This window comes from Rhineura floridana, chromosome 7 (assembly GCF_030035675.1).
Source record: "Rhineura floridana isolate rRhiFlo1 chromosome 7, rRhiFlo1.hap2, whole genome shotgun sequence".
In the NCBI taxonomy this organism is placed as follows: domain Eukaryota; kingdom Metazoa; phylum Chordata; class Lepidosauria; order Squamata; family Rhineuridae; genus Rhineura; species Rhineura floridana.
The window spans coordinates 86,038,132-86,052,421 of record NC_084486.1 but is presented as its reverse complement, the minus strand read 5'-3'; the positions used below and the strand labels follow the sequence as shown (position 1 = coordinate 86,052,421).

Below are 14,290 nucleotides of genomic sequence, written 5' to 3'. Positions count from 1 at the left end.
TGTACATGGTTCCTCCCCTCTTAATTTCATCCCCACAACAACCCTGTCAGACAGGTTAGGCAGTGACTAGATCAAGGTCACCCAGTGAGCTTCATGGCTGAAGGAGAATTTGAACCCTTGTCTCCCAGGACATAGTCAAAAACTTTAACCATTACAGCACACTGACTCTCAGTCATTAAAAATGTAAATGTACTGCCTTCAAGTCGATTCCGACTTATGGTGACCCTATGAATAGGGTTTTCATGAGGCTGAGAGGCAAGTGACTGGCCCAAGGTCACCCAGTGAGTTCATGGCTATGTGGGGATTCGAACCCTGGTCTCCCAGGTTGTGGTCCAACACCTTAACCACTACACCACACACTAATCTAAAATACAAAAAAGTACCCCCCACATCCACAAGGAGCAAACAAACAGATGTAAATAAAAAAGCAAAACAACAATAAGCAGTGCCCTCCCCTCAAAATAAAACCCAGCAACAACAGGGAGCAAAAGTGCTTTCAGTCTTCAAAGACCAGGAGGAAAGGAGCAAAAATGCACAACATATGGAAGGACATTCCACAGCAGATCTGTCTTCTTCCTATTTGAATCTGGACAAAACATACCCTTCTGTTGTTGTTGGGCTCAATTATCCTTGAGGAGGCTTAAACAACGGCTTGCTTGCTTATTTATTTGTTGCATTTGTATGACTGCCCCATAACATATGTTTTCTGGGTGGCTCACAAAAATTAAGGATAATAAAATACAATATAAAAAATACAATGCAAAATAATAAAAGTAGCATACAAATTGTTCTTTCTGGCAGATATACAATAAAACATGAATCATAAGCTAGAGAAGCCCAGATGATAAAAATACAGGTTGTTTAAATGACCAGGATGAGTAAGAGGGCCTTCAGCTGGGTCTAAAAAGGCTGTAAGGATGGCACCAAGCAAGTGATTTTAGGGAGGCTGTTAACATAACTTAGGTGTCACTACTGAGAAGGCCCTCTACCTAGTAGCCCTCTCTCTCACTTCATTTGGCAGGGGCACTTGGAGTAGGGCCTCTGGCAAGGATCTCATAGATAAGGTTTATTCATAGGATAAGAATCTTTCAGGTAACCTGACCTCAAGCAGTTAATGGCTTTTTGATATAGGGTGGCACCTCTACGAAGAAGTATGAAAAAGTATGTTCAGTTTTTAGTCATAGTCTAGGATTTGATCATAGTGTAGACACATACTTTGTTCTTAAATTATCCCTACATGTGTCTAAGCAAGCAACATCTAAAAAGAGGCATTCCCATCTGTGAAAAATTAGGAGGAATGCCTCTCCTAAGGTACAAGCCACAGTGCTTAAAAATGAATGAAAATATTTTCATGTTTGGCAAAAGCTGTTCAATTAATCAGGGGCATATTTTAATTGGTTAGAAAGTTTTATTTTTTTATCACCTAAACACTGCAGTCCTTATCATTCCCTCGTTTTGAATTCCTTTGGGAGATTCAGAAAAGGATTGTCACGCTCCTGATCATACTACAGAAGTCCAAACTCCATATTTTGGCTATGAGAGGATTTTTGATTCAATTCTAGCTGAGAAACTTGAACTGTCCAAGCATCTCCCCCCCACCCCACCCCATCACCAAGATAGCCCATTTCTAGGCCACAGGAAGCACTGTTTGAAACAGCAGCCTGATTCTGTGCCAGAGGCTGATAGCTTTGCGTTGAGGTGCTTTAATATGGTTTTATACTGCATATAACGAATGCAAGCATAAACCAGTTTGTTGAAAACTACCTTTTTGGTGAAAGCTGGCTATAATTCTGAACAAGTGTTCAATTTTCACACTGCTGCTAGGGTAAAACATTTTAAAGAGTTTAATTTTTACAGAGGCTTCAATGACACAGGATTATCTAACAAAGTAATGGCTAATCAATAGAGGGTTTAGTTGTCAGGTGAAACATATAACACACTAAAAGGGATTGATTGCTAGGCTCCTCCTTATTTACTGGAAGGTATATATTTAAAATGACACAAACTTGTTACCAAGCCGCATTCCTTTTAACCTTGCAAAAGCTGTTTGAGATAAGTGTTAAGCAGCCTATAGCAAAACACACACTAATGGAAAAAAATATCTACCAGCATACGACTCCTTCAAATCATGTCAGGAGCAGGAATGCAATGAAAGGAACAGGGGCAAGTCTGCATCTACCCCCAGACAAAGGTTAAAACTACCAGCTGCATATACAGTTATGACAAAAATGACAAGGTCTGGACTACCACTTGAAAATTACACAAATTGTAAAAATTTGAATGAATTTTCATAATCTATGATCATGCTATGGGGGTGCAAAAAATCAGAATATTTTGAGATAGACTGAGATGCGAGCAAAAAGAGGGTCTAAAATACAGAAATGCTTGGCCAGCCTTCTCTCTTGCAGCCAGAAAGACTAGAAACTTGTTTTACTTCTTTAAAATTAGCAGAAACTGATCATCCAGGTTGTTGTTGTTACTACAACTAATAATATTTATTGAATTTATATCCCACCCTTCCTCCCAAAGGGAGTAGTTCCACAGCAGTACATGGTATACTAATGACCCTGTTGCTTTTTGACCCACAAGCATTTTGGGCCCTCACACATTACATTTTTAGGTGTATGCCCAAAAATATAAAGCATGAATGTGTCACATACACACATTATACTGGGATACAGAGAGTTTGAGGATTAGCTGCAGCTCTCTGCTCAAAGTATTTGCATTGGCGATTGGGTTGGTTGCTATGTAATGAATAAAACAGAACGATCTAACATCCTAAGGGCTAACACCAGTACAAAATGGGCCTACTCTTAACCCTTCGAATCCCTGAGGGTTTCCAAGTTTTCCATCTATACCAATGGATGCTTTTTGCAATTGTCTGGGCTAAATAAAAAAATATTTCTTTGACAATTCATCCAAAAGATCCCCATCTTTGAGCACAGCAGCACTTTTTTAATAGGTGCATCTCAGTCTTCAAGAAGATTTCTTTCCTACCCCACTAGTCAATAATTACATGATTTATCAGAGAAAGATAATATTGTAATAAAAACACAACAACAAAATGCAAGCGCTCAATTTCCCCCCCAAGTCATTTCCAGAGACAAGATTATTAAACTCTTTTTTTTCACTGTTCAAACAAGGGCTTTTGCAGCAAAGCACCAACAGCCAAATGGTAAGAAAATAGTTATTAGACTCTGAAGAATTCAGTGGAAGTTGGGAAGTTATACAAACAAATCACTCTTGCAGATTCAGAAAGATCGCTTTCATCTCACTTACGGGGCCTTATGAGACCTCCATTAATTACCCTTAAGGTCTTTCACACAGACGATTTTTAAAAAAAGGCAATTTATTTATTTATTTCCAATGAGGTGCTCCTTCCGAAAGTATTAAATAATGCCTGCAAATTTAAAAGCGTTTTTATAAATAGGTAATTAAAAAAGGAAGAGGAGAATTAAGTCAAGCGGCAAAGCATTACCCAGAATCCACTGTGATTATTATTTCAATATTTAAAGCTAAATTTCTAGTCTTCAATGCTCAGAGTGCTTGTGGGAAGGGAAAAGATCTCTGCAGGAAGTCAGTAAGACAAACTATAGACTAGCCAAGCCAAAACCAAGAACATTTACAGAAATGTCCCCAAAGCTCAGTTTGTTATATTGCAATTACACCTTGCCTACTGTGGAGCCAGAGTCCCTAATTTTGCCACTAGAGGGAAGAATTGAACACATGGTGATGGTAGATGGGCAATGGACGTTCCTGAGCAATTTCCCTAACAATGCTCCCTTGACTATGTGTACCTTCTAATTACTCAGTACAATTGAAATGACTAACCAAAAAACAAAAACAAATGGGGGGAATAGCCCATTTCTGATACTTTGGTACCTTAAGATTTTGTTTGTCCTTTACCTATTAAAACAAGAAAAAAGGACAATACCACTTTCTGTCTCATTCTCCACCTCTGCCACTAAAACTTATTCAGTGAAGCAATATTGACGAAAGCAAGGAGAAGTGAATTGCTTGTAAAACAAAAACAGAAACAACAACAGCAAAAAACAAAGAAACAAAAAACAAAAGAGAAATGTCATGGTATTTAGCCATCTGGTAGCAGCTCGAAAACAAATTGTCCTCCAAAGAGCTGAAATACAGTATGTTTTCTCTCAGTTCACTGGCTTATGAATCTGGCTCCCCCTACCCCCCCCTTTCCCCTAAAGTAGTTAAGCTCATATTGTCTGCAAGTGGCTTCAGCAAACTTTTTACACTTATACCTCATTAGTCAAAGGTCATCCAAGCCAACTGGGCTAACTGTATCTTTTCCTCAAAGGGATTTATCTATAACACCTACTTAAAATCCGCTGGATTTTCTTCCTCCCAATGACAGCTTGCCTTGTGCTTGCTGATCTTCAGAGGCTTAAATCCTTCATTTTATAAGTCTAGTCATTAAAAAGGGAAGATGGCAGACAAGTCAGTCATTTTTCTCCCCCAGTGACAATTGGTGACATTTCTCCAGCAGCGCACAAGGTGCTGAAAACCTGGCAGCTGTTACCTCCTGGGATGGAGCTCCTTTTTTATCCTTCTCTTGACAGTTTAACTCAATGGGTCAGCACCTTTCAGGACTGCAAAGTATCACTGAAGTGGATGGTCAGAGTTGAATTACTACACCCTCCCTAATCAATGTAAACCCTCACTGCAGGTGAAACTCTTCATCTATAGAGGTGCATGGGGGAGGAAAATGTAATGCCCTAAGCCAGATGGGTTTCATCTTGTGGGTTTTTTGTAGTTTTTTAAAGAAAGGAACAAGCTAACAAGGGGACAGCTACTTTGTTAGCTTCTTGGCCTCTCTCATGGCTCTGAGGCCCCAGGGTTCCAGCCACACAAGAGAAAAGAATTCAGCATACACGTAAACACTTAAAGAAATATAACTAGGGAGATGGCAACATGCTGTTTTCAAAGAGTTGGAGAGTTCTGTTCAGAGCTTTATTTATCACTGCCCACGTTCATTGGCCTGTAAGTGGACATGGAAACAAAAGGTCAGGAGAATTGACAATGCAAGCAATTTTACAGGAGAATGAAGAAATGCAACACATCTGACAGAGCCGATTAGTACTGAAGCAGGGAGGGGGGAAAACAGCAAGTTTGTATGCTGTTAGACAACAATTCTAGTGAGCAGTCTTGGATTTCTGCACAACTGATATTTAGGATAATAACTAATCAAGTACAAATGAAATAACAATTAAAATTCTCCAGCATTTAATAGGAAAATACACACACAAATTATAAACACATTTGAAATAACTTATTTCCTTTAAACTGGGTCAGTTTTTCCTAACAAGTATTAAATATTGATACAAATTACAGTTAATACGCTCTTTCCCTCACTCAAATATACACCCCCCCCTACAGTAACTATGAGGTGATGTTCCTTTTATTTTGCCTCTCCCTTGCTGTAGTGTGCCCATTCTTTTAAGCATCCTATGGTTGGGACTTGGCAGTTTCTATACAAGTCCTACAAAATGTCAGAAGCCTTCTATGTCCTCCAAAACTTCTAAACACTGAAGCCATAGAACTCTGTGTTACTGCTGAAGGAGGAGTTCATGAAAATGCTTGGAGAGGGTGAGGTTGGGGAGAGCGCAGTCTTGGTAGCAGTGCAGACAGTGATGGCTACCTCACTTTCATTCCATCTGGAAGCTCTTCAAAGAGATTACCAGAATGAAAAGTGTAATGCACATCATCACAATCCCACTATCGTCAGCACCCTACATGGCAACTACACGATTTCCTATCCAAAGAGACTCCCATTCCGGCCCCCACAGAGCAAGTCTTGACAGCAAAAAGGCACTTCATTATTACCCCATTTGAGCACAGGAGAGAGAAGCTTTCTTTAAACAACCTGCATTGTGCCAATATTTTTTAAAAGACAGTAGGGTAATCAAGTTCAGGACAGCCCTGGACAGCTGCCCTGTGACCTATGCCTGCTGACCCTTGCTATTCATCACTTTCCTTTGGAGTATGAGGGCAAGCTCCTGGGGAGCGACCACCACAATAGACAGATACAAGCCAACAATAATATGGTTCCTGCAAAAAGAAGGGGGGAATCCAGATGGCACTGTAATAAATTTACAAATCTTCATTCATGGCTCTGTTTAACACAACTAAAAGCCAAAAGGCTCAAAGGTCCCTGGGGAGCTTCCCCCTCATTGGTTTCTAAAGGCCATCTCTCTCTCTCTCTCTCTCTCTCTCTCTCTCTCTCTCTCTCTCTCTCTCTGTGAAGGCTACTAAGCCCCAATTCTTCAGAAACAGAGAAGCAGCTCTTAAAATAACAAATGCCCAGCCTAATCAATCTACCATTCGGATCCAATACTAAATGATGGGCACTGAAAACTAATTAAAGTTTTTGGCAAGAAATTTGAATTTAAAATGGAAACACACAGGTTAAAAAGGCACTGAAGCATTTGGGGGTCTCTTTTAAAAAGACTGCACACATGCACAAGGACTCAAACCAGAAGACCGACTCAATAATTCACACATTTATTTTTAAAATGAATCCGATTAGTCCCATGTGTGACCTGCCAGTCCATCTGTATTCACTGGACTTAATGGACACTCTTTACACACTAGATTCAGTTTGAAGTATGAGAGTGATAAATTTAGTTTAATTTTCCACAGACCAAGTTATCCATTTTCCAAATGGACCATCTGGATCAGCCTATTAAAATTAATTTATAACTTAACAGTGAGAAAATTTGTTTGCTAGCTTAAACATTGTTGCCAAAAGCTTTCTTCCCTCGTCATGGTTGTCCAAGGTTTCACACAACCTCCCTCCACCCAGCATTCAGTTTTTATCCCAAGTCTTTATCCACAAAATAGATATTAATAAAGCCTACTTATATTTACTACTCTAAACCTCATGTGGCTTTAAACTAGGTTAGGTTTCTCTCTATTGGCTTCTTCCATGCAAAAGTAAAAGAAAGCGGTCAAAATAAAGGCCACCATAGGTTACATCTCCATGTGGGAATGTGAGTTTATTCTGAAATGTGTAATGAGCAATGCTGTAGTGCCATGCGTACACAGATCAGGCAGGTGGAACTTATAACAGTTCCCTGGCCCAAGTAGTTCCAGTAGGGCAAACACTGATGCTGGTCCTTCATAAATGAGAAGGACTGCTGGAAATGTTAAGGTCAGCTTACTAAATAGAAGGACAATGGAAAGAGCTTCAAAAGAAGACTTTTTTTAATGCTAGTTTTAAACTTTTGAAATAAAAAACATGCTCCCTCTTTCTTGATTTTGCCCTCTCCTGAGTAAAGGAGAACACAATATACATAACATTATATACATTAGTCTATGTTCAAAGAAGAAAGTATAATGGTTTTCTTCAAAAAGAGAAACACACTGCTTTCTCTGCATATTCCTCCTACATCACTACAGGGGCATCCAGATGAGGGCTTAATTTGCAAACGGGATACTCAGGTATCACAAATAAGTCAATGGCAACAGGATTGTTGTTACTGGATTTCCCACGGAATGGGTAAATCTGAATTAAATGCGGGTGGGGTAATATGGGCTAAAATGTTGATGCCAACAATGTCATATGGACACTGCAAAAAGGAATACATGAGGAGCCCTGGAAGAAGTTCTGGAAGAACAACTGCTCTCTTGGAGGCCAACCTGGGTCCATCCTTGTCTTTTCAAACTGCTCAGCCAAATCACCCCTCTTCTTTTCTTACTGTTCCAGAAATTCTCAACTGCACCCCACTGGTGTTAGCTACCTGGCTTCTCTAATCAGAATGGTACGTTCACAACTGGTAACAGCAGCTGATATGGCATAAATCATCAATAACCCTAGTATTTAAGGGAGTGTATCCAAATTCCAAGAAACAATACAGAAGCCAGTTCTGTATTAACTGAAAAGCCTATTAGCTCACCTTACATTCCTTTTGTTCTGGTTCAAGCTGAAATCAGGAATATAACTGAATATTTGTTCTGTCTGTCTTAGTTATGGTCATACACTTAAGAATTAAGGCCTAAGTATTGGTTTGAAACCTTGTCTGGTAGCAGTACTTACCAAATCTTACCATTTCCTGACGTGTCGAGGGCTACAGAATACATGGGTGTCTTGTTGAGCATGTAACTGGGAATTCTGTACCCAGATCATACCAGCACAGTAAGAAAAACTTCACCTGTCTGACCCACAAGGTTACTCTGTAAAAGACATGACTGGAGCCATATAGGATCCACAAAAAAGCAGCTTGCATGCTGCTCTCAAAAGATATGAATTAGCTCCAAGATACCTTCCAAAAAGTGCTCTATAATTTGAAAGCTTGTGTGCTCTTGGTAAAACAAGTTGGAATAAGTTGGATAGATGTTTTGTATCTTTCCAAGTTCCAAGGGAAGCCAGAGAACTCTAGCTCTTTCAAGTAAAGGGGCTGTGTGGATTTTACCCACCTGAATCAAATGCATACCTGCCTGAGTGCATTCTTCTCAGGAATGATCTTCCTGGGGGGCTCATCATTGTTACAGTCTTCTCTCTCAGATGAATTCTAAACAGAGGAGAGGGGGAAAGACAGAAATCATTAATTCAGGCATTTTTCTTCCAACACTGACATGAGAAAGCAAAAACTCCCCAAAAACCTGATGTTTCCAGCAATATTACCTAGGAGAAGCATTTCACTCCCTTCTCTTTGTAGACTACTTTTTTTTTTTGTTAAGAGGGGTGAATTATTTTTGTTTTGCTTGACACACGTTTGGGTAGGGAACTTGGAATGAGTGTCTGACATATGTATATCCATATCCAGTACTGTGGAAATCAGCAAGCCACTACAAATAGATCCTAGTGATAATTGTTTATGACAGATACCCATTTAATTAAAGAAGCTTTCAAAATATTGCAAAGTCAGAAATTTTGTATGCACAGAATGTAATCAAGCACTTCCATAATGCTAGACCTCAATTCTTTACATAACTAAGGTGTCATGCCTTGGCTGTCAACAATTCCATGCTTTAATACAATGAAATTACTTTGGTTCTATAATTGGGATAATGTATTTTAGACTGATGTTATAAACAAAGAGGCTATAGTATGCAGGAAGGCCCTATAACCAATCCAAGCATTCAACCTGAAATATTTGAAATAAACTATTCTTGTACTTTAGCAAGGAATACTATAGTAACCCGTTTTGACAGTGGCAATGATTAGGACTGTTTTGGCTATGGGACATGGGTATGTGAACATAAGAAGAGCCTGCTGGATCAGGCCAGTGGCCCATCTAGTCCAGCATCCTGTTCTCACAGTGGCCAACCAGGTGAACAGGGCTGTGGTGTCGGTACGCCAAACCTTCGACTCCGACTCCTCTATTTTTCTACTGTCCGACTCCGACTCTGACTCCACCCAAAATTGCTTCTGACTCCACAGCCCTGGGAAGCGCTGTAAATGTCTTTTTACATTGGAAGCTCTCATAGGAACATTTTTATCGCTGCCTGAATATGCGCTGATCTTGGCATCACAGCATTTGTCTTCATCTGGGTCCTGTGTCATACACTGACACACAAAATGTTTTCCATCTTGAGTTATGGTGAAATGCTCAACTACAGCTGACTTCATGGGAAGCTTCTTTGACATTTTGAATTTATATTTTTAAAAATTTGTCAATCAAAATTTATTTTGAAGCTGGAGAAGGAGTCAGTACATTTCTACTGACTCCAACTCCATCCAAAATTGCTTCCGACTCCGATTCCATGACTCCAACTCCATAGCCCTGTATGTGAAGAACAAGTTTCTCTCAGGATCCAAAAATCCATGATACTAGTTCTTTGGGGGTTTGGACTTGCATTTAATCAAACAGCCTCCCTGGTTCACAATAGCTTCTGAAACATTTCCCTGTGCATCACAGTAGTTGTACTATTGCTAATAATTACTGTAATATCCTGATACTTTTAACAGGACTAGTGGCACACAGTTGATGTTACAATGGTGATATTTCTAAAAAATCAAAACGCAGAAGTTTCCTGTATCTGCTCCTCTGTTGTTGTTATGTGCCTTCAAGTCATTTACGACTTAAGGCGACCCTATGAATCAGTGACCTCCACGAGCATCTGTCATGAACCACCCTGTTCAGATTTTGTAAGTGGCTTCCTTTATGGAATCAATCCATCTCTTGTTTGACCTTCCTCTTTTTCTGCTCCCTTGTTTTTTCTAGCATTATTGTCTTTCTAGTGAATCATGTCTTCTCATGATGTGTCCAAAGTAGGATAACCTCAGTTTCATCATTTTAGCTTCTAGTGATAATTCTGGTTTAATTTCTTCTAACACCCAATTATTTGTCTTTTTCGCAGTCCATGGTATGCGCAAAGCTCTCCTCGAACACCACATTTCAAATGAGTTGATTTTTCTCTTATCCTCTTTTTTCGCTGTCCAACTCTCACATCCACACATAGAGATCGAGAATACCATGGTCTGAATGATCCTGACTTTATTGTTCAGTGATACATCTTTGCATTTGAGGACCTTCTCTAGTTCTCTCATAGCTGCCCTCCCCAGTCCTAGCCTCCTTCTGATTTCTTGACTACCGTCTGCATTTTGGTTAATGACTGTGCCGAGGTATTGATAATTCTTGACAAATTGAATGTCCTCATTGTCAACTTAAAAGTTACATAAATCTGTTGTCATTCTGTTGCTCCTCTAGTCAGCTTTAAATAAATGTGAACTTTCATTTAGGTGACGTCTTCATGTGTTTAATATAACTTCTGAATGTCAGCTACATGCTGTGATGGGTGTGGTAACTTGAATTATACTGGGTCAGACCATGTATACCTAGCCAAGCACTGTCTACTCTGACAATACCAGCTTTGCAAGGTCTTAGGCTGAGGTCCTTTCCCAGGCCTGCTACTCAAGATCCTTTAAGTGGAGACACCAGGGATTGTACCAAGGTAAAGAATTTGCTTTACAGTTTGCTCTGTTACTGCTCGGTTTCGAAGTTATGTACTCCTCTGAACAGGCCACGATGAAGGTGAAGACAGTATAATCATCCCACATCCACTCCTCTCCTCCCAAACCTCTCATTCTAGCAAGTGTATCCAATATACATTTTGGGAGGTAGTACACAATTCATCTGTATTAGTTACTGTACCATCCTGCTTTTCTATGAAACTATCAGCTTAGATGTGCTTCCTGGTATACTCTGACATCAAAGCAGTCCTCAGAGTCAGACTCACTGAGTTTCACCAGTGGGACTGTACCACATGCCTTCAGACTATTCCCTGTGGGCCTCCAGATCTAGCTGGACTACAACTCCCATCATCCCTGACCACTGGCCCTGGTGGCTGGGCTGATGGGAGCTGGAGTTCAAAAGCAGCTGGGCGGCCACAGCCACCCCATCCGTGCTCTATCCTTTGTAGAACGCTATATGTTTTTGGAGATCAGATGCCACAGGAATTATTATACCTACAGAAAGAATCCAGAATCAAAAAGTGGGGTCCTATCACTGACACTAGGAATCTTCCCATTAATAAATTTCTTTTATTCATTCATTTTATATTTTATAAACCTTCCTCCTAATCCAGAACACAGGGCAGCTAACAACATTAGCTGGATAAAACAAAACACTTCCTAATAAAAGTCACAATTAAAACCACAGAATCACAATCAAATCAACAGCAGTATATATAGTGCTATCCGAATAAAAGTCAGTTTCCATTAAGATCCAAAAGCCTGGACAAATAAAAATGTCTTCAGCCTTCAATTAAAAGTATCAACTGTGGGGGTCAACCAGATGTTACTAAGAAGGAACCACTGAGAATGCCATTACGTGTCATTGTCCTACTAACCACTCCCAAAGATGGGACAGCAAGTAGGGCATCCTCTGCTGATCATAATACATGATTTGGATGGTAATGGGGGAGGCACTCCTTTAAACACTTGGGTCCAAAGTCATTTAAGGCCTTATATGCTAAGAGCAAAACACTACATCAGGCCTAACAGCTCACTGGCAGAGGCAGACTATGCATTATAAAACCAAGAAGTATTACAATGTCAAGACATTTTTATAGGATTTAGAAACGTAGCATGGAAACAGCTATTGGAAGTAGTTTGTGGGAAGACACAAATCAGTCCTTTGAATTGCAAACTAAATAACAAGGTTATTTAGGGAACTCCAAAGTACCATGGCATTGTGAAAATATAGTTGAACAAATTGAGAACAGATATTTGTTAAGCACTGATACTCAGGAAGCTCTTTTAGAGATCAGGAGTGGAGTAGAAATGTTTATTTACAAAGCTTTGGAGAGTAAAAAAACAGGCAGGATTTCTACCCAACAGGCTTTTGGACTAATCCAAATGGAAAAGATCCAGTTGCCATAAATGGAGTCTGGACAGGAAGGGGCACATAAAGCACCACCCACTGTTTCGGTTATTCTACTTACAGAGTATGTTATCTGGAACTGGAAATAGAGCGACTGGTGACAAAGGAATATTATTTTATGAAAAACTTAAAATGGAAGGGTATGGAGTTGCTAATGCAAATGGGGCAGAAAAAAATGTCAAAAAAATAGATACATGCAGCAGCACAGAAAAAAATAATTTATATTTGAAGCCCAACCTCTTTTTTTGCTCCTTAGCCTTCCTTCTAGGTTAAACACATTACCAAAAGCCATGGAATTCAACAGCCTTTATGTTGCCTGTCCCAACATGCTTCAAGTTTACCAATTTCTTCCTTGAAACTAAACAGCTAATTTGAAACCTTTCTTTTATTCATTATCTTTATAGGTGGCAAGACTAAGAGGTTGGCTGAACAAAGACCAGACAATGACTGCCAAGTGCATATGGTGGCTCACAGCTTGCCATCACCCCATTCTACTGCACCAACACAGCAGACTATTAAAGAGGAGCGCTGCTCATGCACTTTTGTCAGCAAGTTAAGTTACGCTTGGCAAAGAATGAAAACTGCCAAAGATTATGCTCCTTAAGAAGCAGCAAAGATGGAACCGATTGCTTAGAAACAGAAATCTTGTTTCAAGGTGGACAACAAGCTTCAGAACACAGAAAATTCTTTGCAATCTTTTGCTGTGCATCTTAGAAGTACAATAGATAAGTATATCTCAAAGCATCACTGAACTGCTCATTGAGTTCTCATAGAACTCTTTGAAACCAAGGGGACGTATCTGCTTCAGCAAGAAGATGCGCTTAGGAGCAAAAGTTGGAATTGTTGGTGCCCTCTACTGAATTAATGCAGTATCCAGCAGCATGGTGCACCAAGGAAATTAAGACTGCAGAACAATCATGTGTGAGAGAGAAACCAGTACCCTCCCAGCAAAAAAAATTGTGGATGAAAACCCAACTAGCTCTTTATCGTACTAGACCAAACTTCTTACTTTTATCACTGAATGAGGCTACTCCCCTTTAACAAACATGCTTACAAAAGCAAGTTAAGGCAAGGAGACTCATACTGCGATATGAGAAATCTCTCTTGCAAGCAGGTACACTTTCATTAATGAAGTTCAGGGCACTAGTATGTGCTCCAGTAGTCTTCCCCCACATCGTTTCCAGAATGACAGCAGAAACCCATTGCCTTGTACTCCACCCACACTGTATTGGTGGCAGGCAATGTTTGGAATTATCCCATGATCACCAAAGGCTTGTTAGGAAGACAATGGGATGATGTGGGACAGCACAGTATGGAAGATAATGTTTTAAAAATTCCTGCTATAAGCAAGTATTGCACATACAACATAATCAATAAAGCCTGAGAATAAAACTTTCCCTAGTTTCTCTCACAGCACAAAATTTCCACAGATCTTAATCCTGATTCCAGCACACAGTGTAGGACTAAATACAAGAAACTATAAGGAAGCCACAGACCTGAACTTATAAGATCTGAACAGGGTGGTTCATGACAGATGCTCTTGGGGGTCACTGATTCATAGGGTTGTCATAAGTCGTAATCGACTTGAAGGCACATAACAACCAGAAAATTCTGAGAAAGCTGAGGATGCAAATGGCGTTTGGGATCTTTGTTCTTATCTCAACAGTTAGGCAATACTCTAACTACCAGCAGCGATGCAAGGATCACTTTTGTTTTCTAAAGCTAACAGAGAAACATGTTTTTGAGACAACTCCAGGAAATGGAGTTTTAGACCCTTTGGAGGCCCACTGTGAATTGTTTGCAAGGCACTTTGAGGGTAAAGTTGCTCGCCTCCGTAGCAGTCTTGATGCCTTATCCACATCTACTGTAGTCCCCAATGAGGTGTCCAGTGTATCTGCTGCAACTTCTCGGGAATGGTTTCAGTTGATGCGGCCTGATGA

At 39.9% G+C, this 14,290-nt stretch overlaps 1 protein-coding gene across 11 annotated transcripts in view; it reads right to left on the bottom strand.

Annotated features, from left to right (window-relative positions):
• The window catches only part of BTRC (beta-transducin repeat containing E3 ubiquitin protein ligase), a 160,922-nt gene that overhangs the window by 71,964 nt on the left and 74,668 nt on the right, over positions 1 to 14,290 (bottom strand). For 9 of the 11 annotated variants that reach the window (XM_061636215.1, XM_061636210.1, XM_061636208.1 and 6 more), the window contains one exon: positions 8,457 to 8,534. The exons of 1 other annotated variant lie outside the window; for it this stretch is intronic. In XM_061636215.1, the coding sequence (XP_061492199.1) occupies positions 8,457 to 8,534 (78 nt within the window). Of the gene's footprint in view, positions 1 to 8,439; positions 8,535 to 14,290 lie in introns of those variants that run through there. One more of the 11 variants, XM_061636219.1, reaches the window with a different exon arrangement.